This window comes from Podarcis raffonei, chromosome 2, assembly GCF_027172205.1.
Source record: "Podarcis raffonei isolate rPodRaf1 chromosome 2, rPodRaf1.pri, whole genome shotgun sequence".
Taxonomy (NCBI): Eukaryota; Metazoa; Chordata; class Lepidosauria; order Squamata; family Lacertidae; genus Podarcis; species Podarcis raffonei.
In genome coordinates, this window is record NC_070603.1 from 37,140,901 (window position 1) to 37,167,949 (window position 27,049).

The 27,049-nt window shown below is 43.1% G+C and overlaps 2 protein-coding genes and 1 long non-coding RNA gene across 5 annotated transcripts in view; 1 reads left to right on the top strand and 2 right to left on the bottom strand.

The window, feature by feature from the left end:
- MXRA7 (matrix remodeling associated 7) overlaps positions 1 to 4,027 on the bottom strand; it is a 62,266-nt gene extending 58,239 nt beyond the window's left edge. The window contains exon 1 of one of the 3 annotated variants that reach the window (XM_053376026.1): positions 3,172 to 4,027. In XM_053376026.1, coding sequence (XP_053232001.1) covers positions 3,172 to 3,732 — 561 coding nt within the window. In that variant the 5' untranslated portion in view covers positions 3,733 to 4,027. The remainder of the gene's footprint in view (positions 1 to 3,171) is intronic. The other 2 variants (XM_053376028.1, XM_053376027.1) reach the window with 2 other exon arrangements.
- Positions 4,028 to 5,384: 1,357 nt separating this feature from the next.
- On the top strand, positions 5,385 to 14,628 carry LOC128407541 (uncharacterized). Its single transcript, XR_008328827.1, has 3 exons — positions 5,385 to 5,434; positions 9,852 to 10,022; positions 13,602 to 14,628. It is a non-coding gene; the product is annotated as an uncharacterized LOC128407541 (long non-coding RNA).
- Positions 14,629 to 15,869: 1,241 nt separating this feature from the next.
- Positions 15,870 to 27,032, bottom strand: JMJD6 (jumonji domain containing 6, arginine demethylase and lysine hydroxylase). The gene is made up of 7 exons (XM_053376024.1): positions 26,705 to 27,032; positions 23,712 to 24,100; positions 22,183 to 22,469; positions 19,442 to 19,577; positions 18,330 to 18,468; positions 17,434 to 17,561; positions 15,870 to 16,416 (listed from the first exon to the last, which is right to left on the bottom strand). The coding sequence occupies exons 1-7, from the start codon at positions 26,831 to 26,833 to the stop codon at positions 16,380 to 16,382; spliced, it is 1,245 nt and encodes a 414-aa protein (XP_053231999.1). The 5' UTR covers positions 26,834 to 27,032; the 3' UTR covers positions 15,870 to 16,379.
- Positions 27,033 to 27,049: the final 17 nt, after the last annotated feature.

Sequence of the window (27,049 nt, forward strand, 5' to 3'; positions counted from 1 at the left end):
TCACATCTCAACCTAGCCTACCTCACAGGATTGTTGTGGGGATAAAATGGGGGGTATGATACTTTGAGCCCATTGTGGGAAAGGGGGGATATAAATGTAATAAATAATACTTATATAGCACTTTTTGTGGGTTCAAATAACTTCAGCAATCCTTACCACAACTTCTAAGGTTAGTATTATTCCCCCGTTAGAGATGGGAGAGTGGGATTGGAAGATATGTATGAGGCAGTCAACAGCACAAACTAGTTAAAGACAGTGACGTCAATGGAATTAAATAATCTTAAATCGAAGTCTTCTGGGTTGGATCCCAGTAAAGCACCCAGACAGGCTCACTGCTCATTAATCTCCTCTGGGCCTGCCACGCTCCTGCACACACTTAACCAGGCACCAGCCCTTTTAGTTGTTCTAACCATGAGCAGCGTTATTCAGTCAGGGGTGATGAGAATTATATTCCAACACCATTTGGAAGGAGACACAAGTTTGGTGTTCCCACTGCTATTCCAAATCAAATTGGGGGGGGGGGACACTTATAAATTACTTTCATTTAGTAAATCCCCTCCAAAATCACCTTTTATTTGGGGAATTATTCAGCTTTGGTGTCTACAGTAATTCAGGAAGCGATGATGATGATGATGATATAGCAATGCCTAGTGAGATCCATCATGGAGAGTAGATTTGAATTGGAAGCGTTCTGGACTGCAGCTCACGTCGTCTGTCATCTAGCCGCTACAACACAACAGCTCTTTTAATAGCGCTATTTCTATGGAGTTGCAAAGATTATACACCCAACATAATGGAGGAATCAATGTCCTCCCTCCCCAATGCTGAGTCATGCCACAGTGGTGATGAGACTAGACTTGGACTCTTCATGAGACTTTACACACACTTTCTATATGCAGTATTTTCCTCAACAACCAAGTCAATGTTAGGCAGCGCACATTCTGTGTTGCACTTAGGCGAAAGTGCTGGTGTGGGTGGGGTTGTGCACTGCTTCCCTCTTTTCAAGCCCTCACGGCAGCCTCTTTCTTCAGCAAAGGAATTGTTCTTGGCCTTGTACATGAGGGTGACAACAGTGACTCATCTATCTGGACAAAGTGTACTCCAACAGGAGTGGGGTGGTGGTGGATGACCAGTGCTACTTTTATGGAAGAAGAGGTGCTGGAACTCACCATAAACACCTCCCTTGTTCTCTTATAATGGCAATGGAGCCCACCTGAGAAGTGCCAGACCTCAGGGCGAAAAAAGCCCTGGAAATGACCTTAATGCAGGGTGCACTGTTAAGAATGAGGGGATCCCCTCAAATGAACATTCAGGCACCACCCTCCTTAGCCTTCCAGCTTCTTAAAAAAAGGTCTGCCTGGAGCCATCTGTTGTGATACTTCAATGTGCATCTGTAATCATCCTATATGCTAATGGCAGATTCATTCCTTGAGTGTGGATCCCTGTATAGCCAAAATAGCCCAGGAGGCGATGTGCAGAAGTACTTACAGACAGAGCAAAGTACAAAATAGTCTGTAGAAAAATCAAATCAAAGTAGCAGCCCCGCATAGAACAACCCCACAGGGACTGAGCATGTTCAGTGGCCATGGGAATGCCGACTGTTGAGGAGGGGACAGGAAAAGGGGGTGGGAGTGGAAATGGAATGGAGTATCCTAGAAAAAGCATGGCCAAATGTTGCTGCAAGTCCCACTTGTCTGGACTATATTTGAGCTACTTCAAGGAATACGGTTCCAGTGCCAGTCTAGAAGAGAGTGAAGTAATGGGGCATATTTTAGATATTAAGGATTTTAAGCACAACACATGGTTTATAGCCTAACTAGAAGAATGGTAGGTTGACAAAGCAGGCAGTGTGTCACCTCTTTGTGTCTTGAAGATCTCTCATTTATTTTTAATCAGAAGCCATCCAGGGCTGAATGCAGAGGCGAGTATTTTTTACCTCTGCTGCATGCCAGTGCCTCCTGCCCTATGCATATCCAGGGCACATCTCTGGGAAAATAAGGGACATCACCATGTGTCTCACTCTCGAGACTATGGGAAAACATGAGACTGCAGGAGGAGATAGGAAGCCAGACCTGTCCTTCTTAACGGCTGGAGAAGGCACCATCCATGGGGATTTCACCTTCATGTATAGTTGCATTATGAGTAAGGAGAAGACTTTCCAAGACCTCCTCTCGCATTTAGGCTACCAACAGAAAAGACAAAACGCCAAAGGCAGATTCCCAAAGGGAGCACAAGCAACTAAAGGTAAAAGGTAATGCTTGCCTTTGCATTATTTCCATCAAGCTATTTCAGAAATAAATGAATCAGCACACCTTTTCTTTGAGAATCTTAAAAGTCTCTCTTCTGAATGAGGCCTGCGACATTTACAGTATCAACAAGCCGTCATTGCTCACACTTCCTGAAGCTACAGGTGGGCTTCCTGAGCCAGTTACACAAATGGGAGAGAAGGGGATGGAAAGCTTTTCGGGGTCTCCCTTTTATAGATGCACTGGGATGTACAAAGAGTGAAACCAAGGCAGCTCGTTTGTTACAATCAAAGTTTGGGTTGATGCTGTCAAGAGATCGAGGGTCCTGGATGGCTCTCCCCCGGTCTTTCCAGGATGCGGGCTAGGGCAGGTATTAGAAGTTAATAGCACTGCATGGAACGTGGCATCGCCCTGGAGCTGCGCCCGCCAATTGCCTGGAATGCTGAATGGGCACGAAACGCAGAGCAACAAAGGCGAGGGGCGGCGAGGGGAGTCCTCGGGAGGAGGCGATCCGCGCCTTGATTGCCTGCGGCGGGAGGCTTCGCTCGGCCTTTCGAAGGAAAGGAAGGAGAGCGCATTGACCTCCCCACCAAATACCCGCACAGTTCAAGTCACCGGCTTGGCTCACATGCACAAGGCGAGGCAAACGCGCACAAAATGCAAAAGCAGGGCTGTCCGGAGAAGTGGAGGAGCTCCGCTATCTAGACATACACACACACACACACACACACATATATATATATATATATATATACACACACACACACACATACAGGAATGCTTTCGTGGAGAGTCCTGCATTGCAGGGGGTTGGACTAGATGACTCTCGGGCTCCCTTCCACACACACACACACACACACACCTGGATCTTACAAGACTCCAAGCACACACTTCTCCCTGGCTCCCCCAGTAGCATCTCCTTTACCTTGCTCTCCTCCTCTTCCTCCTCCTCCTCTTCTTCCTCCTCTTCCTCCTGCTCTTCTTCTACCGCCACCGGAGCTGCAGCGACAGCCGCCGCCGCCTGGCTGGGGATCTTGACCTCCTGCGGGTGGCTCTGCTGTCCGGCTTGGGCAGTCCTAGAGGCGGCAGCGGCGGCGCCCTCGTCCTCCTCGGCGCTTCTCTCCTGGCGCTGCTCTTTCTCCTCCTCGTCCCCTTCTTCTTCGCCAGCCCCGATCTCCTCCTCCTCGCGGCGCCTTCTCCCCTCGCCCTTCACTTCCCCGCCTCCCTCCTCAGGAAGCCGGGGAGGCCCCGCTGCGCCCGGCTCCTCCGCTCCCGCTTCGCCGCCCTCTGCCCCGTCCGCCGGCTCTGCCGCAGCGCTCTCCTCGGCGGCCTCTCGGGGCTCGCCTCCTCCCGGGGCCGCCGCCGCCGCCGCTTTGTCGCCCTCCGAGCCGGTCCTCAGCTTCACAAAGACCGAGGCGAGGATCACGGCCAAGACGGTGAAGAGCAGCGGGACGGCCAGGTAGTACAACTCCGACGCTACATCCATCCCTCCTTCGGCAGCAGCGCCGCCGCCGCCGCCGCCGCAGTCCCTGTGCTGGGGGCTCCGCAGCACCGCCTGCAACGCACCAGCAAGGAGCTGCCGCCGCTAGCAGAGAAGAACCGCGTTATTAAGGGTAAGAGCGGCAGGCAGCTCCCTCCGATATCTCGCCTCCGCTGGTTCTGCTGCCGCGCAGTGGAAAGAGCTCCGGCGAATTCCACAGTCCCCACGCGCGCCGCGCAACAGCCTGACAGCAGCAGCACTGGGCGGAATCCCTCCTCTCCTCAAGCTGGGTCGGGTTTCACAACACGCGCGTCACGGCCCTGCGCCCCGCCCACCGCCGCGCGCTCCCGCCTCTTAGACCCCTGATGCGGGGGGCGCGCGTTCTCTTTGCTCCTTCTCCCCAGCTGGTATGGGATGTCCTTGACATCGACATCATCATCATCATCATCATCATCATCATCATTATTATGTTTCTATGCTACTTTATATTTTTAAGCAAAAAACAACTCAAAGTGGTTTACAACCTTAATTAAAACATCAAATAAAACAATCCAGAATAAAACAATATTGAAGAAAGTGAAATATTATATCATAAAACATCTTACAATATCATCAAATCATAAGATACATGGGCATAACCAGGGGACAGCCCCCCCATCTAGTAAATAAAAATACTTAACTGACCAATGGTGTCATAGATAGCTTGGTTTTACCCCCCCTCCATCCTGCCCCCAATATAAATCCTGGTTATGCCTATGAATAGATAAACACTATGATCAAGCAATCATAAAATCGTGTCATAAAATCGTATCGTGCAGTCATCACCCAAGCCCTTTCTTCGTGTGCCTCTTCCGCAAGAGGTCCATAGGGTGACAACACAATATTTATGGAATGCTCTGTTCTGCTTCTCCCCTTCAAACTGTGTATATGTGTGCAGGGGAAGGGGGGCAATTATTTCTGTTTGTTATTATGGTTTGCATGTGTTTTTATATTGAAAACTGACCTGTGATCTTTGGATGAAGGGTGGTGTAGAAATAAAATAAGTAAGAATAACAAGCCTCTTTCCACCAATGAATTGCACTTGCTCAGGTAAGACAACTGGGTGGCCCTGAATCAATCACTCAGCCTCTGCCTCAGTTGCCTACTCCTAAAATGGGGACATTAAGCACTTATTTCACAGGAATGAGGAAATATTAAGACTGTAAAACACTTGGTCCATTAAGAGTGCTATATAACTGGCGCACTCTCTCACATGCAGCCAGCCCTTCATCACCGTAGCAGAAATAAGCTCAAACCCATCTCCCACTTAAATACTCTGTCTGCTATGGATTCTCTCCTTCCACCCAGCAAGGAAGATTCTTTCTGTCCATAATCTCCAAAGCCAAGCAACAATTAAGGTTGGTTTAGCAATTCAGTTGTTTTCTTCCTCAGTATACAAGGGAACATCTTGCAAGAGGGAATCTCTCCAGAGATTTCCTTGGCCTAGTGCTAAGTACTTTCCCTGCCTGTATGCTACACTAAGTGAACATCCAAAAACTTCTCTGCTCACCTTCCCCCAGTCCTAAAACTCATTATTAAAATACTTACTACAGCTGGGCTGTCTGTCTCTATTTGCCTTCAGGAGAAGTTGGTCAGGATCAGGTCTAGAGACCTCCCTTATGAATGGAGATGGTCACTCTATTAAACCAAGTTAGGAATGAGGTGAGCAGTGGACTGAGAAGTGCTGTTTCCCTGTTCTTGAAAAGTCTCGTAGCTGAAGAGCCTTTGGCATCAAAATAAGGTAGAATCTGAGGGGCTGGCAGCGGCCGCCGCCGGTTAAACCACAGAGGTACAGCTTCCCTTAGAGACACCTGTACCATTTGTCACACACACCAGCTTTTTGCATTGTTCAATCTACTTCCCACAGCAATGCCTTGCTTAGCAAGGCAGGAAGAACAATCCTTGATGCACCACAAAAGGAGGCACAAGGTGACAGAAAACATCTATGGACAATAGGGCCATGCTTTTCCTCTCTTTAACAGTCCTAAATATTGCTTAAGCCCTGCAAGGTTTGTAAGGCTGGTAGTAGATTGCTGCCCAGAAGTAAAATTTATCTGTGCCGTTACAGACTCCCCCCCAAGCTATCAGGATAGATAACTATGCCCTGACTTGCCAACAGGAAAGGGAAATTAAAGCTCGCATGCCAGACTCATATCCTAGGGCTGCTAGGTGCTGGCCTGTAAACAGAGCGATTAGTCCTGCAGTTCTCCATCCTGCTTCAGTCATAAAAGGGGGGGGGGGAGAGAGAGAGAGAGAGAGAGAGAGAGAGAGAGAGAGAGAGAGAGAGAGAGACTGCACCATAACCTTGCAGTCAACGCAGATGCAGCCTTCAGTGATGTTTACTGGTCTTGAGTCATTGCCAGGAAGCTGGATGGCCAGATATTGTTTGCACAGCCTTGGGAAAAAAGATATGGTACAGGATGGCTGCTAGAAGCGGCTGAAGTTTTACCCATCTCTCCATTTTACTGATTTTACCTTGTTTCTTTTGTAAAAAGAAAAAACCACAAAGAGGTCAGCTTCAGCCTTCTTTGGTTCATTTTAAGATTCTGAAGTTTGTATGTAACACCAGAACTCTGGTAAGATAAGAGAGGGTTGGCTTTTATCCACATCCTCGCTAAACATACAGTGGTACCTCAGGTTAAGTACTTAATTCATTCTGGAGGTCCGTTCTTAACCTGAAACTGTTCTTAACCTGAAGCACCACTTTAGCTAATGGGGCCTCCTGCTGCCGCCGCACGATTTCTGTTCTCATCCTGAGGTAAAGTTCTTAACCTGAAGCACTATTTCTGGGTTAGCAGAGTCTGTAACCTGAGGTACCACTGTATCCCCATTTTTTTCAATAGATGTATAAATGAATCGGCGTAGGTGCTCAGCATAGGGCTGTCTTCAACCAAGTCCTCCGACTAGGACAAGGGCTTCTGCCTATGAAACAGTACGTTCTCTTCCCACATCTGCTCTGGGGGTTTAAGGAACCCCTAGAACAGATCAGGAGGAATTCATGGGGAGGAAAGAAGAGGAAGTTCCTTTGTGTGGGTGGTGGAAGCCTTTGTGCTACTGGGACAAATTTGCTGGGTAGAACTCAGTCTCTAGCTCATGTTACAGTTCCCAGTTTTGTGTGAAGTCTTGAGGGGTCCAGTGAATGCAATGCTTTGTACTGAGACAGCAAAGCAGGAGTGGGGAACTCTGTGGCCCTCCAGGTGTAGCTGGACTTCAAACCCCCATCAGCCCCAGCCAGCATGGCCAATGGTCAGAGATGGTGGCAGTTGTAGTTCAAGAACATAGAGCCACAGGTCACCCCCATCTCTGTACACACACAGCTCGTGAGACTTCACCAAAGGCTTTTATTGGTAGAGTCTGCATTTTTACAGATCCAGGACCCATATTTAATTCAGACATGCATCTGGGGATCCTTTTCTTTTCTTTTTTTCTTTTCCATACATTTGTGTGGTGGTAGCACGACTGTTATGACCCACCTCAGATCACCTTTGTTGAAGACAAAGGGTTTAAATGCTCCCGGTATTGGGCAGTCTGGCCTCATGCGAGTGCCTGGTTAGAGGTCTCTGTGTGCAGAGTTGCTTGCAGCCATACACACACTTTGATTTTATGCTACTAGCTTGCAGGTCAGAGAAAAAGTGAGTCATCATCAGTAATGAGAAGTGATGGATGCAGGGCTGCTCCCATTTTCTAAAATATATGAATAGACGTTCCAGTTGGCATTTGGGACTACTTCAGCCTTTAAGAGTTGTAGAAAACCATCCAACCCACCAAATCACATTCCCACAGGTTTGCATTGTTTCCTTTACAGCAGAAGGCAGAGGCGTCCCAGCCAGCGGAGGCCACTGTTTCAGGCAGCAGAAACTCCTCAGGTGGCATGCCTGTGGGTGCCTTGCCTACCCCATGGGAGACGCCCCACCACAATCAGCACCAATTTTGGGCAAGTTTGCAGCCATTATGGGCAAGATCTCACCTGAAACCAGTGCAATATTACCCTAAATCAGCACTGCTAGTGGTGCCACTCTTCTGACAACGGAGGAAGGGGCAGGATGCATGGTGGTGGCAGCAGTAGAAGGCAGGAGATGGCAGCAGCAGAACTTCCCCTTTAATCTCAAGCAACAAAACAAAACAGGACACACCACCAAGAGGGCATTAATCAAGCTCACCTCTGGAGACAAGGGTCACATTCCAGCATGCCTTTAAGGGGCAGGGTTTGTTTTCTTTTGATTTTGTCCTACTTAAGTCAACAGAGCCAATATAAATTCTCTCTGAGCTCTAATGTGACCTTTATAAATTAATATTTTATGCATTGCCTGGGATAGGGAGACCAAGTAAATCCACTTAAAAGAACAGTGGACTGGCCAAGGCAACGTCTCCAGGGTTGTAGCTGGGATTGTCTTTCGGGCTAATCCTATCAAGACGCTGATCATTAGCATGCGGATAATTATATTCTTAGTAACAAACAACCATAACACCTAATCTTCTCCTCCATACAGCTTTATATCTCACAGGAAAGGGATAAGCAGAGCTGGACTGTTAGCGATCACTCCCTTTTGGACAGTGCTAAGGCACATCTAGGAAGCGTTGTCAGCTGGCTGGTACTTCTTCTCTTTTGTTAGACAATATACAGTTGCTAGATACGTCAGTGTCATTTTTCAGAACTGACTATGACAGAAAAGGGAAGTGAATTCTCTTTAAATCTTTAGCATTAGAACATCTCTACCTTTCTCTCCACTTGACTCAAATCTTTGGGAAGGTCTGGGCTAGTTGCCTCCAAGTTTCATTTTGGCAGGTAAAAGTAATAGATGACAGAACTGGCATCTGATATAGTTTTCCAGTTCTCTGATTTAATCACAGTAGCTCCCACACTGACTACTTCTGTGTGCAAGAGGGAGCAATTGGTACAAGTGAGACAGGTATACAGCACATCAGTGATAGGTCATAGCCTCTATTTTATTTGTTGCTGAAATTTCCATTTTGCAGAAGTGCTTATATGGACACACTCAATATGGACATTTCTGGATTTTGAGTATCTAGCTAAGAAACACCCAAAACTTGATGATAATGATGATTATTAAAAAAGGGAGTAGAGTTCAGTCATACCTTGGGTTGAATGTTCTTCAGGTTGAGCGCTTTCGAGTTGTGCTCCACAGCAACCCAGAAGTAACGGAACGCGTTACTTCTGGGTTTCGCCGCTCACACATGCGCAGATGCTCAAAATGACGTCACACACATGCACAGAAGCAGCAAAACGCGACCCGCGCACGCGCAGACGCACTGCCGCGGTTTATGTTCTATTCAGGATGTGAATGGGGCTCCGGAACGGATCCCGTTCGCATCCCGAGGTACCACTGTATAAGAACATAAAAAGAACCTGCTGGATGAGGCCAGTGGCCCATCTAAATCCAGCATCCTGTTCTCACAGTGGCCAACCAGATGCCCATGGGAAGCATGCAGCCAAGAACCAAGTATATAGTCTTATGTGACTGAATATTTTGGTTCTCGGAACCTCTGACAAAAAGGGAAATCTATGGACAAGGAGGAGGGCACAAGGAGAAGGGGACGACAGAGGACGAGATGGTTGAATAGTCTTCTTGAAGCTACCAGCAGGAGTTTGACCAAACTGCGGGAGGCAGTGGAAGACAGAAGTGCCTGGCGTGCTCTGGTCCATGGAGTCACGAAGAGTCAGACACAACTAAACGACTAAACAACAACAATGGACTGGGAATCCTTTTGAAGATTCACCGATGAAGAGCCATAGATCTGTACAAAGGGTTGATGTGGCAATCCATTTCAAGAAGGGATAGGGAACCCGGTGCCCTGCAGATGTTGCTGCTCTGCAACTCTCATCATCCCTGAAAATGAACCATGCTAACTGGAACGGATGGGAATTGGAAAAAAACTTCCTGTGGGTCACAGGTTTACCTCTCCCGGTTATAAGGAAGTGGTAGCATGGTTTGCCAAGATTCTCCCCCTCCCCCTTACTTAAATGACCAGGTTGTTGTTGTCTGCTCTCCTTAGTCCAGATCACCCATTATTGGTGATAAGGGCCAGTTCTTAATCAAACCGTGTCTAATTCTCAACAGATCAAGCTCTTCCACAGAACACTCGGCTAATTTCAGCAGTTTGCTGCCCTCTACTGGAAAAGGGTGGTCCTCCAAATATCTAAGCAGGAAATCGACAGCAAGGACAACTGCAACTATGGTGGCGATATGCAGACTCAATCGCTTTAGAATGGAATGGACCTTATTGAGAAAAACAAGGTAGGAAAGGATAGTTGAGCACCAGCACTATTTCCAATGCTCAAAGACGTGTCAATCGAATTTGTAAACAATCAGTGTGTGTTTGGATAGCCAATGCACAACTAAACTATGGCATGGTAACAGAGCAAGTCAGTTGAACATCTCAAGTGGGAGAGAAAATTCCTCTTCCCTTCTCACTATTATGATTACTTGATAATTAGGGAATTGCCTTCCACATACATGTCCCAGGTGACCTACAGCCATGTCCTTAAAAGGCGGAAAAGAACAACCCAGTGTAGGTTTAAAATCACAAAATGAACACCTAAGGCAGGTAACTTTTCAATTAGCTGAAAAGGCTTGCAGAAACAAAAATCGTTCCAGTTGTTTCTAGAAAGCATACATAGTGGGCACCTGCCATTATCTCAGCAGGAATGCTGCTCTGTAGAATGGGGGCAGCTCTACTGAAAGCTCTGGTCTGAGTTACTGTGGGGCTGGCTTCTGGTATCTTTGGAACTTTTAAAGACAAAGTCTCCTACAGAATGCAGTATATAAGGGATATATAAGGGGAAAGTGGCTGGCAGCAGACTGACAGCCAATGGAAATCCCACAAACAAGATGGTACCATACAAAAGGGATTCTACCAGAAGGACAGTGAAACTCTTTCCCCACTAGCGCTGCAGAGGGAGACCATGAAGATAAAGGCAAAGCTGCAAATAAGCTGTTGTTCAGGTTCAAGAATCTAAATCCTGTACTGCATAACTGTTAAGAATTTGCAGTCTTAAGAAAATGATATAGGTGGCTTCCTACAGAGTTCAATGGGGCTTACTTTCTAGTAACCATGTACAGTATACTTGGATCACAGCTTCAGCTATTTCCTTGGCTGGCTATTGTAGGACCCTGCAACCACCATTCAACTATCAGACTGCTGTCTTGAAGTTAAATGGAGTATTATTCATAGCTGCTGGCAGAAACAGGAAAGGCCAAATTTTACTGTGGGCTGCACAGGAGGCAAACATTGTTCATTGCTGAATGCACATAACTGAATTAGAAAAAAGTAGAAGTGAATACTAGACCCGTCAAGGATATGGGGTCTCTTAAAATTGACCACATTGATACACTGGTATATTAAGCTGGAGCAAGTTTGGGAAAAGAGGAACTTGTGGATAGTAAAGCGACCAGAACAAGGGATAGAGGTACTCTGTGAACACTTGCAATCTCAAACAGACACCGAACATAGGCAGGAAAGTGTGTTAAATGTTTAGGGTTTTGATTGGGACATCTGGTGAATATTTTAAAGGATCATAACAGGGAACTGTATTATTTTCAGAAATCTCAGCAAGACCAGGTGAACACATAACTGGGGTGAGCTCATGGTGAGAAAGGCTACTGAATTCTGAGGTAGGGTCAAAGTCACATGTGGAGAAAGAGGGAGAATCAGAGGGGCATTATGTTTGAGATAGCCACCTTATATGGAACCCAAGCTTTAAGAACTATATAAAAAAGGGCAAAAGCATGATGGGCGTGATTCTTTTGGATTTGGACCACCAAAGCTGTGGGTACATATGGGACTCTGGAGTGACAGGTAAGAACTGCTACCTTGAATCTCTACTGTTTAAGAAATGCCTTGTGTTTCTTCTTTTAAATATTTGTGTGACTTTATTGTTTCAAATGTTTGTAAGAAATTGTGTGAAACTTGTTTAAACCATAACCACATTTGTTCCAATTGCACTCTAAATCCAGAGAAAGACCAAGGTCAACAAAAAGGTGATTGGAAAGCTTTATGGAGCTTCCAGATCAAACTCTGGTAACTAATTAAAGTCTCCTAAAAATAAATTCCTACAATATAATTGCAGAGGTTGGATGGCCATCTGCCATATGTGATCTAGTTGAGATTCTTGCATTGTAGGCGGTTGAACTAGATGACCCCAGGGTACCTTCCACCTGTACAATTCTATGATAATAGACTATTCCCTTTTTTTACTATTGATGAGTTAATTCCTCTCAGCCACATAACTATAGCCTAGCACTGAGTAAGTAGCACACCGCCTAGCATGCATAGAGAGCGAAGCAGAGATTCACAACTTCTTTTCAGATCTATGTGGTTGCTCTGGCTAAGTAAAGGATGTTGCAACTTCCAGTTAAGCCATATCAAACTTATGTTTCATTTGTCTGATATGGCTTAACCGAAAGTTACAAGTTAAATAACGGTAATCTGTTCTGTCTCTGATATCCTTATCGAGGCTATACGGGTTGATTAAAAAGTGTGACACAAAACTAAAGGCCAATTCACTGTTGCTTTCAAATGTATGTATTGCAGAAGCATGAAGTCACTTTGGGCTTCTGATTTCCTCTATGCAGAAGGTTACAATACTATCTAAAGCATTTCCTAGAAAATGCAAGGCAGTAATCAGGATACAAATTCAATAAGAAGTTGAAGCTCTAGCAGAAGATATATTCTAGTTAGCATGCTGCACTGAATCAAGTATTTCAGAATCCTACAAATTGTGACACTGCAAGTTAGATACTGCACATAAGGAAAAAGATTATCACCCAATGTTTAGATGAAAGCTAAGTACAAGTGAAGTAATGGAAAATAAGGCTTTATTTTAAAAAATTTAAAAATGAAAAACATGAAAATCATTCAGAGAACAATTCAGAGCACTCCCACCCTGGTTCCATTAAATGATTAGACTTAACGAGTTGTTAGAGGAGGTGGCACTTTAAATGTTGCTGAAACAGTCCAGAGACTTCGCCCCTCACAAAAGGGAAGAATGGAGCTCTAGTCTAAGGGCCTCTCAGGTATCCTCAACACAATGACCCAGTCATTAGGAATTCGAGAAAGAAAAGGTTTTAGCACATTTCCCCAAGTAAGAAGTGGTTGTTGCTGAAAGCTGTTCAGAAAAAAAGGTTGATCCAGTTTAACTGAAATATGCAAGAAGAGCTAATAAACCCAGGACTTTCTTTGATGCAATCACAAGCTCTAAGTGAAATTTTTCATCGGATGGGTAACTGTAAAACATGCATCCTTTTAAAATGCATAAAGTGCCTCCATTAACAAAAGCATATGTTCTAATAACAGTACAGCATTAAGGACCTGAAAATAAAGTCTGAGCTAGAGATATATTGATTTGTAAAGCCCCTGTTACTTAATTAGTGTTTAATAATGATCCTGGCTAGGATCATTACAATCTCATAATATAAGTTTCTAGGTATCATAGTTATAAAAAAGGCAAGTATTAGCCATTGGACTTTTAGGCAGCAACTTCAGGTCTAACTGCAGCTGTCATAATATAAACACTGCATTGGTTTTCAAAGAGGCACATTAAGGGGGGGGGAGTTTGTGAAAAGCAGTATCTTTAAAATAAGAGTTGTGATTTAAACAACGATCAGCTGTAAATTTTCTCTACAAGGATTATTTAGAAGCAATATTGCAGTTTTCACACTCTTGTCATCCCATCACAAAAGAATCATTAAACCAGAAGCTTGGAGTTATTTACTTCTGCTACAACCCTGGGCAAGTAAAGAATTCAGGATCCTTATTCCCAACCCATGGCTATCTGAATGATTGGTACTTAACAAAACCAATTTACTTTCCTCCAGCATGACAGCTGCCTGGCTTCAACTCCGCAGAACAGGAATATAGTTGGCATCTGGCAAAACAATGAAAATGACAACACTGAAAGAGCGCAACTGAAAGGAGCTAGCCAGCTACTCAGATGCAAGATGTACATTCCTATAAATAAAATCTACAACTTTTTTAAAGAAAGAAAGCCCAAGTTTAATGTGGGTTTTTTTCATCAGTTTGGGAGATCTGGAATAAAAATATTCCCTAGTACAGTAACAGAGGCAAATGGCATCTATAAATGAACATATCCCACTTGTGGAAGATATACGGTACATTTAAAAAGGACACTGATTGTAGCTGAACACTGACATGTTCAGTTGCCTGTGGTGACTATTCCTAAAAAAATATAACTGGCTTAACCCTGAAATGCCAAATATCCATCAGCTCTTGATACAAAGAAAAAAGCCACCGAAGTTTGTGTTTTAATAGCATATTTGATACAAGACAGAGAAAGTTAGCATATTGTACCCAAATGGCAGGGCTCTTCAGCCTCACCCACCAAACATACTTAGCCCCCAACTTCCAGATGAATTTTACTGATCAACTCAGTGAAGGTTTGTAATCCTAGTTTAAATAAATGTACATGGCTGAACAAATGTATCTGCATCCCAGTATGACAAACAGGAATTAAGACTTCTAGGTAAAGATGACATTCCCTGCAAACCTAGTGCATAAAGGCCACACAGAATGTATTACACAACTCTCCTTTTTTAAACACAGAAAGCAAAACAAATACACTTTCAATATTCTAAACCTCATGGTTGCAAGGAATACTTTAACAGCACGGGCAGATTTTGCCAAATTCTGATTGGCATGCCGAAGGTTATTGATGCAATCCACGGTTGTCAAACAACGTAATAGCAGGAAGCAAGGCTAGAAAAGACCTTTGCCCAAGATATTGAAAATGCTGCTGCCAATGAACAAATATTGGGCTGACTCAGGCTGCTTCAAATGTTCTGGCCAATGTTAAGATATCTATACTAGTCCTAATTCCTTTCCTGTTGCTGTCCTGTTGGGTACCAGGCCACAAAAAATTGGAACATAAAGTTATACAGATACAGCTTCCCAGGAAGTTGTAAAATCCAGGGGTATGCAAGGTAAATTCACCTGGTTACTTTCATTCGCTATAAATTTTGGAAAGGTGTTTGTGCATTCGCTATGCATTTGGATCCTTCTTAAGATATTGTAACCAAACTTTGCATGATAGTTCCTGATGCAATTTTGAATCAAGATAGTAGACTGAACTTTACAAACGATACTGATTTTAACTGCACTGGCTGAGCAGCATCAGGTACAAGTCTGCTAGTTTAACCCAAGTGTTTTAAGGAAAAAGAGCCTGGGAGAAAACAGTTATGGGATACAGAAAGCAGCCATCCTTTTAACACATACTGTTGGCATTCAAAAAAAATGATAGTTTTGTGCAAGTATGGAGTTAAGGCTGGCAAGTGATATGTGGATCCCTGCCTGAGTGATATGGTAGTATTTTGGAAATGAATAATTAGTACTTTCACAATGCATCAGCCAGTAGATGTGAATTCTCCCTAGGTTGCTGGTAATAGGGGTAAGTAGAAAAACAGAAAGAGAATTGAGAAGCATACCCAATTAATCATTAAACTTGCTTTTAAGTGTTATTGGGGCATCAGACCTTTTCACTATATTGCAGACCTTCAGGGTAGAGACTGTTGTGTATGGAGGTACAAGACCCATCTTAACACATAACACCCATCTCCATTAACAAAACAAAAAACCTTGAAGCAGCAACATATCCTGAAAGAATACAGCTACCTTAAGATACACACAACCACATCCTATTTCAAGACAAAACACACACACATAAAAATACCTGCCATATTACAACAGCAGATACGAGTAGGAAGTTTCTGGGCTGCAGAGAAGCAGTTCTTCATAAAATGGTTTTTTTATTGTATTTTTTCAGACTCCATACACTCCATATAAAAAAGCTTTACCTTCATATAATGTTTCCAGAAGCTCCCACAGGGAGAGGTAAAAGAGGCAACTACAGCTTCTTCCATACCTATTTTTCTGGGGCAAACTTACAAACTTACTGCAAAATCCAGCAGCTTTTCTTTAAAATAGAAAGCATATTAATTGTGGAAATGGACTGCTGGTTCAGACATTACATATCTCACGAATCTTATTAGTCCATGGTTGGTTTGGTGTCATCAACAAGTTAAGAATTACAAAAAGGTGCTTCTTACAGGGTGATCATGTTTTACACTTGGTTGGATATAGCTAACACAGTGTCTCTTTTTGTGCTCTAGTTAAAGGATCTGCTGACTAGTTACACGCAGCAGAGGTTATAGTTCTGACCTCCAGTTGTAGTGCACGAGAACTCAACTTGTAAACATATGACAATGTTGGAACTTGACACAGGCTTTCAGGAGCTACCTGCTTATTTTTAAGATTACGTTTTGAATAGATATTCCCCATTTTCTTTTGCCGACTGCACGGAGTTGTGAGCCACAGCACAGCCTTGCAGAGGGCAGCATTGTCTTCTGATGTATAACAAAGCTTGTTTGATGGAGTGCAGAAAGTTTTGAGAACATAGAAATCTCTAGTTTTCTCCTTTAGGAAGCAAGAAGTCAGCAGGTAATGGCAAGTAGAAGTTTGGATTTTAAAAAATAATAAAAAGGAGTGGTGAAGACTTGAGAAAGCTCCAAGCATACAGCTGACAGGAAGAATAGAAGACTGCTGGCTGGCTGCAACTGCCTTTAGATGGGTCTTGTTATCTTTCAGGGATGAGCACGGCTTCCACAAGATTCCCTAATCCTGTCAAAAATAACAACAAAAATAAAAACACAACTTCCTGTCATGTCAGGGCATGCATCTTTTAGCTTATGCAAGATGGCAGTAAAAAAAACTTTTCATAGAGAATCTAATGCACCTCAAGCTTCTTGGAAGTAGCTCCAGTTCTTCAATACATTTACTGCAGCGGAATCAGAAGTGGCTAGCCAATCATATGAATACCTGAGAAAAGTACTGACATAAATAGCTGGGAAAGAGCCTTTAATTACCCAACAATTCCCATCCTGCTAGCCTTCAGACCACACAAGCAAGAGAGATGAGATGCCATCTTAAGATGTTTACCTCAGCCACAAGCCTTACCAAGAGCAGGACAACAGCTCTTCAGAGATCCATTTTTTCTTCTTCTTAAAAGCAGAAACTCCTAAGCTTTATATCAACAGGATCCACCAATAGATAGTATGGTCAGTATCCACCTGCTGCCTCTGAAGAATGACCCAGTGGTACAAGAGACACCATTTCTTTTCCTTTGTTACCTACCACCCACCATTGGAAGCTTACCAGGCATAAGCTCTGACCTACTATTTGAACATCAACATCTACAACACCCCAGATACATGAAGTCAAGGCTACAAAAAACTACAAAAACCTGAGAAGTATTTTCCAAGATATGATTAAGCTATTCAAGTCTCATTCCTCAGTTGCCAGCTCTAGCACTTAACACCCCTATAAGCATGGAATCTGATTCTCTTTCCTAGAAATAGAATTTTTATACCTTAACAACATTACCATTTTCAAGTTAAGGAGTTGTGAGTTGGACAAGCAATCAAAATGAATCAAAAGTGAAGAAATCTAGGCACTTTTGATAAATAGAAGTCCCAGTTTAGAGCATTAGAAATGAGAAAGGAGATGTGTGGGGTAAGGTGGGTTACAAGCACATGGTGAAGCTACCTCCCTTTATGGACAACTCCCTTATACTCTCCCTTATACAATTAGCAGCCCAGCCCCACCAATCTGATGAGCTTCCATAATTTGTTTGGTCACCTGGAGGAGCTGCGCTCTTTGCTCACGCAGTCATCGTGGGAGCTTGTATCGCCATTCCCCATCATGCTGCATGTCCTTCGCTTTTTCCTTCTATGCATCATTCCTTCCGTCTCAGAGCTAGAATCACACTAAACAAGAAATAACAGTAATAAATCCTGACTATCAAAACAGCAATTCTGATCACTGATTAGTAATAACGGCTAGCCAATAATAATGTCTACATTGCCTGAGGAACAGCATTATTTCATGGTGACATCTGAAGTGATTACGAGGCTCCTAGAAGGTGAGCTGTTAAGAGTCTGTTATATTCCTATTTAGATGTCCAAAGATGGGGTAGAATGCAATTAAGTCTCATTTTTGAACATGGTGGTTACACTTCTAGAATCTAGGCCAAAGGTGGAGGTGGACCCATATCAGTTGGGCTTTGGCCCAAGATTTGGAAATTAAGCCACTTCAGTATTCCTTGGTGGACTGTGCCTGGAGACTGACTTTTTCAGCTCCCTAGATCTTACAGTGGCATATCACATGTACAAAATTAGAAGAAGAAAAAACAAGCATAGCTCAATGGTGACCGAGTGTGCTCACTCCCCACAGAATGTTGCTTGAATAGAGGGGGGAAATGAAAAACATGATGGTTGACCCTGAACAGGAACATCCCACACTGCTACCTTTTGCTGAAGATTCACTTCTTGATATTACTGACCATCAAAACCTTTTACATCATCTGCAGTGGTTGGGGAATATAGAAACCATTTATATATGGGACCAGAACTAGTGATGCAATCATTTTTGCTAAAGCACACCACCTGAAAGTCAACATCCCCCACTCCAGAACTGTTGTCATACAACCCCACCCGTGACTTACAACATGTGGCATGTCTGATGTAGTAACTTACCTCTGAATCAGAGTCTGAAGAACTGGAACTTGAAGAGCTGGACGAATCACTAGAACTATCAGAAGCAATGCCTGTTGATTCCTGTAAGTCAACAGAATCTGCTAGTGCAGCCAGCTCAGGATGTTCCTGTTTTAGGACCCTTGAAGACAAATTTTCAAGAAATATTTGTTGGCAAACAAACTAATGGATATACATGCAGATGGCAACATTATTGTACATTTTGCATCTTCAGCCCATATGACACAGCAGACTATTTTACTAGTCAAATGCATCAGCTACAATTCTGGAGTCTGTGTTTACATGCAACTTGGAGTGTTTATTAAAAGTAATTTAACAATATTGACTGGGGTTCTCATGTACAGTATCTAGGTAAAATAAGAAATGGGATGCAGATGTTCTCAATTCCCAATATGCTGCTTAAATGTGATCCAAATTCACTCAACAGTTCGAGCAGGCCTGTTCCCATAATGTAACCATTGCAACTTTGAGCTTGCCACCAAAAATACCAGTTGCTGGAAACAACAGGAGAGGGCTATTGCCCATATGTCCTGCTTGTAAGTGTCTCAAAAGGAATCTGAAAGGCGAAAATGAGAAACAGGATGTTGGACTAGATGGGCCTTTCCTTTTGATCAGTTGAATGGGAAGCCAGATCAGACTACTCACATAGGTAATCTGAGAAATGAGTACTCACAACAGAGTGAGAATGCATCTGTTTCTAGAATAACTTTAACTCATGCTCAAAAACATCCTTTTTCACCATGATAATACATTTCAACTACTGAAATAGCATTTTTATTTGATAGCTGGTAATTGTAAGTTTAAACAAAGTGTTCAAATGCATTCCCTGTCTTAAACTGTATGTTTTAAAACACAGTTGAGTCACCTTATTGAATCTTGAAATCCAGAAGCCTAATTCTCCTTCTGGACCACATGCAAGATGTTGCTATTAGAAAGCCACAATCTTTTTCCAAAATGCAAAAACAAGTACACCTTCATCACTTCTGTCTTTCGGATATTCTGTCAAGCATCATTCCAGGCGTACGCAGGAAGCAACATTTAGCTTGTACTGCCAGCATCTGGGAAACCACAGAAGTAATGATCACATCTCTCACCTGTACCATTTTCTTGATAATTTTGGTCTTCCCCTTACTGTCTTGTGCCACACCACAGGGAAATTTGTACAGCTGGCAAAGTTCTGAGTGACAGCAATAGTTGTGTCAAGATTGAGAACTACATGCCACCAGCCACCTACAAATGCAACACCACATAAGGTTATAAACAACCAACCGAAGGAATCTATTTTTAAATGTAGGCTTGAAAATAGGGAAAAGCATGTTTGGAAACAGAGGTGTATAAGAAGCATCTTTGAAACCCATGTCTCCCGTACAATACTCATTCCAATAATGTCTTGGGATAAACACAAAGGTTTACAAATTTGGTCAAAAGTGGCAGTCACCTCTGCCTTAAAAGTGTGAGGAAAGGGGAGAAATGTTTCACCTTTCTAAAAAGCAGTGAGAGGTCGGCAAGGCCCTCTGCAAAAGCTACTCCCCAAGTACTCTGTAATGTGCAAGAAACTCAGGGATGGGGTCTTTTCTAAATCACTTCAGGCCAGGCTTTAGCAGACAACAAAAACAAGTTGAGACTTTTCCTGCTTTTATAGAGAACCCCAGTTCCTAGACAGTGGTCATCTTCACACATTGTGATAAACCATGCAGTGTTCAGCATGATGTGCATGAGTTGTGTGGCTCAGACTAACGTAACCCATCGTCCCCACAGTCAAGAGGGCGACTTCAGCAGCATTTCATTTTACTTTCACTGGAACAGGAAAATGTTCTTAAAACCCTGACTAGCTTAAAAAGAGAGTTTCAGAAACCAGGGTTTGAAGCTGGCTTGTTTTGAAACCGACAACCAACTTTGTTACAAGCTACAATCCCTGGTCTTTACAACAGGACAAGCTGAGATAAGTGAAACAGAACAATGTCAAAATCTTCCTTCCTGACATGGAGGACAGAGTAATATGTAGACCAAAGGCGTACAACCATAAAAACAATAATGAAAAACAGTATCCTACTGCATTATAAACAAACTGAAAAAGGAAAAAACAACCTACTTTGGGAGGAAAGGCAGGGTATAAATTTATAAATAAAGCAAACCCATATATGGGAATGAAAATGAGTATTTTTGTCCCCAAATCAACCCCTGACTGACATCGATGAAGAAAATTCAGAGCGGCAGAGCATGACACTACATAAGAAGAGGAAAAGGGACTGCTTAGCAAACAGTGGATAAATAAAAGGGTTTCCTTATACTCTGGGACTGTTCACCTGATGAGCCATCCTTCTAGGACAGCCTTCCCCAACTTGGTGTCCTCCAAATTTATTACACTACAAATCTCATCAGCCCCTGCCAGCATGGCTGATGGTCAGGGCTAATCTGGACCTACTCTATACGTTCTCCACAGAAAGAACATGCAGTCCCTTGCAGATTTACCTGGAAGTACGCCTCACTGGGTTCAATAGGATTTAGAGTGTTCACTTACTTGGAAGTCCTACCAAACATGGTAAGACTTGCTTCCAAATAAATCTGTGGAAGGCTGGGCTGTTAGCCACAGCATCCAATCAATATGTCAAGTAAGACAGAAGACGCAATCAACTTTAAATGATAAATGAAATGGAAGCACAATAGCTTGGTTTTTATTTGGGATCTTATTGTTTCAACTAAATAAAACTATTGTATTTAAACAAAACTGTTTTGTTTTGCTTCAGTATGGTTTTAAAAGAACAAAGGAGTCACAGAAGAATGGAATTCTGTTTCCTCCACTGTTAGTGGCATACTTAATATGTAATCTATGTTGCACAGAAACTCTGTATCAAATACCAGAGATCTATTTTTAAGCTGACTTTTTATGACGAGAATATTAATTTTCCTCACATATGAAGCTACAATTAAAGACATGATCAATTGATTACATTTACACATTTCTTATGAAAGTTATAAGCACCTAAGACAAAAACAGTTTATAAAGGAAACTGACAAGGCAACTCATGTTAACTGAAGACTGTGATATATTTCTGATACAGAATCAACAGTTCTACAAAGACAATTGTCAACTGACCAAAAATCCTCCAAACACAAGAGACAGAGGCCTACTCCAGTCTGGTTATTATGTGACATCTGGCTCACGTCCTAGAAGTGTGCATTTAAAAGCCGAAAACCTGATCTGGTCCACAGATCACAGAACCAGTATTTGCTACTGGGTCAGCCCCAACCTGCCAAAGACCATAATACCCATGTACTTGAGTTTCTGAAATTAAAAATTGGAGACAGAAGGAGAGAGATTATTTCCCTAAGGAAAAAATTGAAATGAGGGTCCAAGTGTTTACTTCCCTGCTTCATATACCTTTTCTGGAGAGATGCAGGTTTGTACAGATGTGACAAGAAACGCAGCGCAAAAGTAATTTTAAGAAGCAAGATCAAGTGGAGTCCACTTTCGTTTTCTCCTTCCATTTTACCGTGGAAGTCTCAAAGCTGACAAATTATCTCGCCTATTGTGCCAGTTAATCTGCTTGGAACTGAAAGGACATTATTCAAGGGGCTTCCTCCCACTTCCTAATCTTCAAAGGTTTAGCACATCTCCATCTCGGTTGCCTTGCTAAAGTATACATTATTTCAGGATTACCTCCCATCACATTTGCTATGCATCCTTCTTGTTCAACACATGCAGCCTAACATAACAGAATCTATGAAGAACTCTTACGACACTTTGTTTCGCATCTGTCCAGGCTTGGATACTGCACCAGAAGTGTATCTTCTATAACTTCACTTCAGCACAAAACTTAATAAAAGCCCTTACCTGGTACAAAGACAGTCTCTCCTGGTTTTTGCACAATTTCCAAGGGTTTGAACTCAGAAGGCCAAGTGGGAAGCTGAGTCCTTGGATATATTACTCTGAACCAAGTGATGGCTTCATCTTGTTGGTTCCCTCCTTCCTCACGAGTCACTTTGATCAACTCTCTGGGAGTGCTGGTAGGGAAGAGGCACCAGCGTTTGTATCCTTGGACTAAGGAATTCCAGGCACTGGTTCCCAAAGGGTCAATGTGGATGCCTGTACCTGATCGAGGTGGACCCATCACAAACCATCTGCACAGAGGGAAAAACCCAGCAGGGTTACAAACAACTCCGCTATTTTCCTTAACGTGTTTCTCAAAAGCAAGTGTTTTCTTTCCATTTCCAAAGCAGTCTGAGATAAGTTTGCTTTATCTTTTGTTTGTATTTGAGGAGAGATGAAAGCAAAGAGATGAAAGAACGATAAATATTACACTGCTCTATACAAGTTCAGTATTGTCTAAGTTAACCAGCAGCTTTCTCCAAGCTCTCCAGAGGCCTTTCCCAGCCTGCTATTCATTTAACTAGAAATTGCATTATTCCGCCTCCCATCCAAGACGAACCCTTCTTCAACCCAGCTGGCTGAGTTATCCCAGAACCTGGGGAGACGTCTCCATAGAAATGTTACAAAGGCAATTAAAAGGTTGGTGGCATATAAAAAAATAAATTAAAATCTTTGATTATGCCAGCATAATGCAAACTGCCCGAGATCTATGGATAAAGGGCAGTGTACAAATCTAATAAATAATAATAGTAAATAGTCAAAAAAAGCCTACAGAAGGCAAGACAGAAAGCAATTTTACCCAAATGAAGAACAGAAGTTAGAATACCTTTTGAAAAATAAAGGTGTAAGAGACTGGGGCATTATAATTTTATTTTTCACATTGTATTGCAATTTGAAATTCTATGTAATGCAAATTGTAATATAGCAAAATACAGTAAACGAAATAGAAGCAACAAAAAATCACTTGGAAATAATGTAGCACCTATCAGTTCTGTGGGGGGCATGTTTGGGAACCAATGATCTGTACTGTAATTTTGTTAATGAAATATGTTAACATGGTACGAGTGTGAAACTGTGGAAACCCCACCCCCCAAAAAAGTTAAGGAACCCGATTACCCTGAGATGTAGCTATGAAAAGTATATATAAGCATAGGAAAATGCACTGCAAAGAATGTAGGCCAAAACTGTGTAAATGATACACCAAAAGGGTGACAGTAGGAGTGAGGAGGAACATCTGGCGTTGGCATAGGAAGTACAAGGTCATTTCCGTAAAATATGGGTCTTTTACGTCTCTCCATTTCTCATTAGCTCTTCCCTATTATGTTTTTTGTTAACTTTTAGTGAAAGTTCTGAAATAAAAACAACTCTGGTGCACCTATGCTGTATATGCAGGGAAAATGGAAAATGTTGGACCCCTGATGGACTGTGCATCTGTTTAAAAATCACTGCCCTTTGCTGTTTCTATCCCGAGGTATCAAATAACCAGTTTATACCTGTAAGGTGGCCTTCTCTTCTCGCCTGCATACTTGAACAGGTCATCTGTGAAAAACTTGGGCACCCTGTAATCCTCCAAGAGTTTTCTACGCTTTGGGTGCTCTCCATAGCTGCTGTCGAATATATAGAGGGGACTGTCATCCCGCGTGGTCTCCATGTATTCAATGTAATATTTCATTTTCATCTTGACAGAGTACCCATCATTGTCCTCCCCACACTTGAATTTCTGGTTCCTGTATTTGCGTTTCAAACGCTCCAGGGTCCATTTCTCTTGAGCTGGCCATCCTGCCTGAGCGTTTAAGAGGACAACCGGCTTGTAAGGCTTCTCAAAACGTTCAATAAATTCTTCTACTGACAAATGGAGTGCGTCTGCCCTTTCCACATTGTCCTGAAAGATGGATAAAGTGTTCTCAATGCAGGATAATGCACATTTAATACTGCAGAATAATAGTGACCATGTTAAGTTCCACAGAACAAGTGCAGAGCAAGCCTTATACTGAATCAACCAGTCAATAAGAAATATACATTAAGCAGTCTTTAAAATCCCGCCACCCAAAAAATCTTCCTTAGTTCTACAAGGACATAGACTCATCCAGGCAACCAACAGGCAGTAGATTTTATTCTGAATGCCTCTGAATAATAGCACTATGTGATCCACACTTTAAAAAATATGTTTTTAAATGGCCAGATAATCTGATATGCTTAATGAAATACAAGAGGTTCTAGTCCTTAACTGGCACCCTCAAGGAAAAACATTGTGTATGGTAATAATTATTTTAATATAATTTCTACAACACTTTAACAGTGCAACCATATATATGTCGAGTCAAATGGAAGCCCCGTTGATTTCAGCACGACTTACTCTCAGATAAACAAATACCGGAGGGCAGCCTCAGTGTACAAAGGAATTTAAAATATAGCAATAAAACTGACAATTACAGATCCCTCTTTAGATAGGAAAGCTTCAAAACACATAAATTTTGTTCTACACTGAAAACATGCAGTTCTAAATGATTCTGTTCTTATTCCTCATTAAAATGAGGCACAGCACTAACAATATCCCAATTGTTCAAAAGTATACCTGAATCATCACCATGAAGCAATGAGTGAAATCAGAGGGATAGAGAAAACATTGCAACTTAATCCAAGGGCACCCAAGATTCTTGCTACAGCTAAAAGTTCTCTGTACAAATAGTGAAGTACTTGAATGGAAATTTCCATTCCTCTTCATGCCTAAATTGCTATGCATTAAGATAAGATATTACTTTGTATTTCAACACACATCAACAGATTCCCCTCCTACATTTATGTCACACCATAAAGATTCCAAAGTTTCAAGATAACCAAGTTATGTCAAACAGTCATCTGTAAACATCTGCAACACATGAAGCCTGATCATATGGAGAGTTGCTCAGAAGCCCCACCAAGTTCAATGTGCGGAGGATTGCACATTAAGAGTAATTTTATGGTACATAATATTCTTGGAAACAGACTATTTTTGGTGTGCTTATGATTTGAATTTTAAATGGTTGCTTTCCACTCCGAGAGTAGAGTTACAGATACAAAAAATAGAACGAGACCAGAAGCCTTAGATTCATGTTTCCTTGATAACTACCCACTGTAAAGATGACACAGGATTCTATGTTACATAAGAAAACTTGTCACCATGAGCCTTTGAAAATTGTTTCCCTTATTCAGTGTTAGAAACTCAGATATATACACTAGGCAGCAAATGACTCCTTAAACCAGGACTACAGTCGCCCAAACAAAATGTCTAGATGCCATTTCTGTGCCAGACAACTCAAAAGTTGTATTTTTCAGCAAGACTTTTTGATTCTTAAAATTCATTCTATATGTGCAGATAAATATAATGGATAGAATTCAACTGGATGTGTTGCTAGTGTGTGAAGACAGTCAAGATCCAAGGATCCCCAGGCTTGCACCTCCAGATGGCAGAGATGTCAGGTGCCATCCTGGCACCTGGGCATCTTCACTTGGTCACAACTGCTCTTGGGACCTGGTGAATTTAGAATGCTGTATACAACAAGTTCTACTTTGTGTCGCTTCCCTTCCAAGACTATTGAGACAAGATTTGTACAGTTTCTTGAGAATACGGATGTTCTTGAGTTAACAACTGATTTATTTCCCAGAACTCCAGCAACAAGTGTTCTACCACTTTTCACAGCATACACTCATAAACTCACTCTCTCTGGGTCCTTGTACCATATAAAACAAAGAACCATGGATGGCAGGACAGTCCCAAACGGCTTTCTGCTCCCAGGGTGTGCTCTGAAGGCACATAGCTGAAGCTATGGAGGTGTTCAGTCTGACACTGCCTGGCAAACCACTTATATGCCACCTTAGGTTCCATGGTCGGAGAAAGCAGAACAAAAATGGAAGAAAATATGGAAAGAGCAGCTACTTATGCTCTTGCAAAGTACTTTTTTTAAAATGCAAAGGGGGAAAACCCCAAATCTGCAGCAACAGTTGCACTGACAAGACTAAAGCCTTATCCCCATTTACGTGACAGTAGACCCCACTGAACAACACAGTAGCTTGCTTCTGAGCTGACATCTATCAGCTTGCGCCACAGAGTTAAGTGAAGCATGCAAGTGCATACAAGCAGCCTCTGGTGATTGCGGCTTCCAGTCCAGGAAAGTTCACACCACAATACACCTTAGTCTTCAAGGTATCACAAGACTTCTGCTTTCCCCTTACCTGTTTACATATTATATACAGTATATATATACACACACACTCCCTATGTGGTTTTATGATGAATCAAAAGGAAAACGGGCACGCGTTCACGGGGTGGCTGCTGTGGGTTAAGCCCCTTTGCCCCTAGGGAGGACTGGCACCTGCCTAACCTTGCCCGGTTTCACGCAGGATCCGGCCTTGAGCCTCCCCCCGACTCCCTGCGCCCCACAGCCCTTCTCCCCCTCCCCGCCCCGCCATTTTCCTGCCCCTTTTCACCTCCCCGCGCCCGCTTCACCTTGCAGGCTGCGGGGCTAAGCGGGAAGCTCTCGCAGTAGTTGTGCCGGGTCCAGTCGAGGGAGTCCTTGAGCTCCGGCCGGGCGCTCCGCTTCGCCTCGCGGATGCGCTTCTTGCTCTTGTGGTTCATGCTCCCGCTGCCGGCGCCTTCGCCGCCGTCTCCTCCTCCTCCTTCGTCCGCCGTCTCTTCAGGCTACGGATCCGCCGCGGAGACACCCCGCCCGAAGGAGCAGCGCCCCGCAGCTTCCAGAAACCTCACGCCCGCGCCTCCTCGCTCCGCCGCCAAACGCCGCTACCTCCTCAGCCTCCCTCCAGGCATCCTCCTTCCCATTGGCCGGCGCTTCTC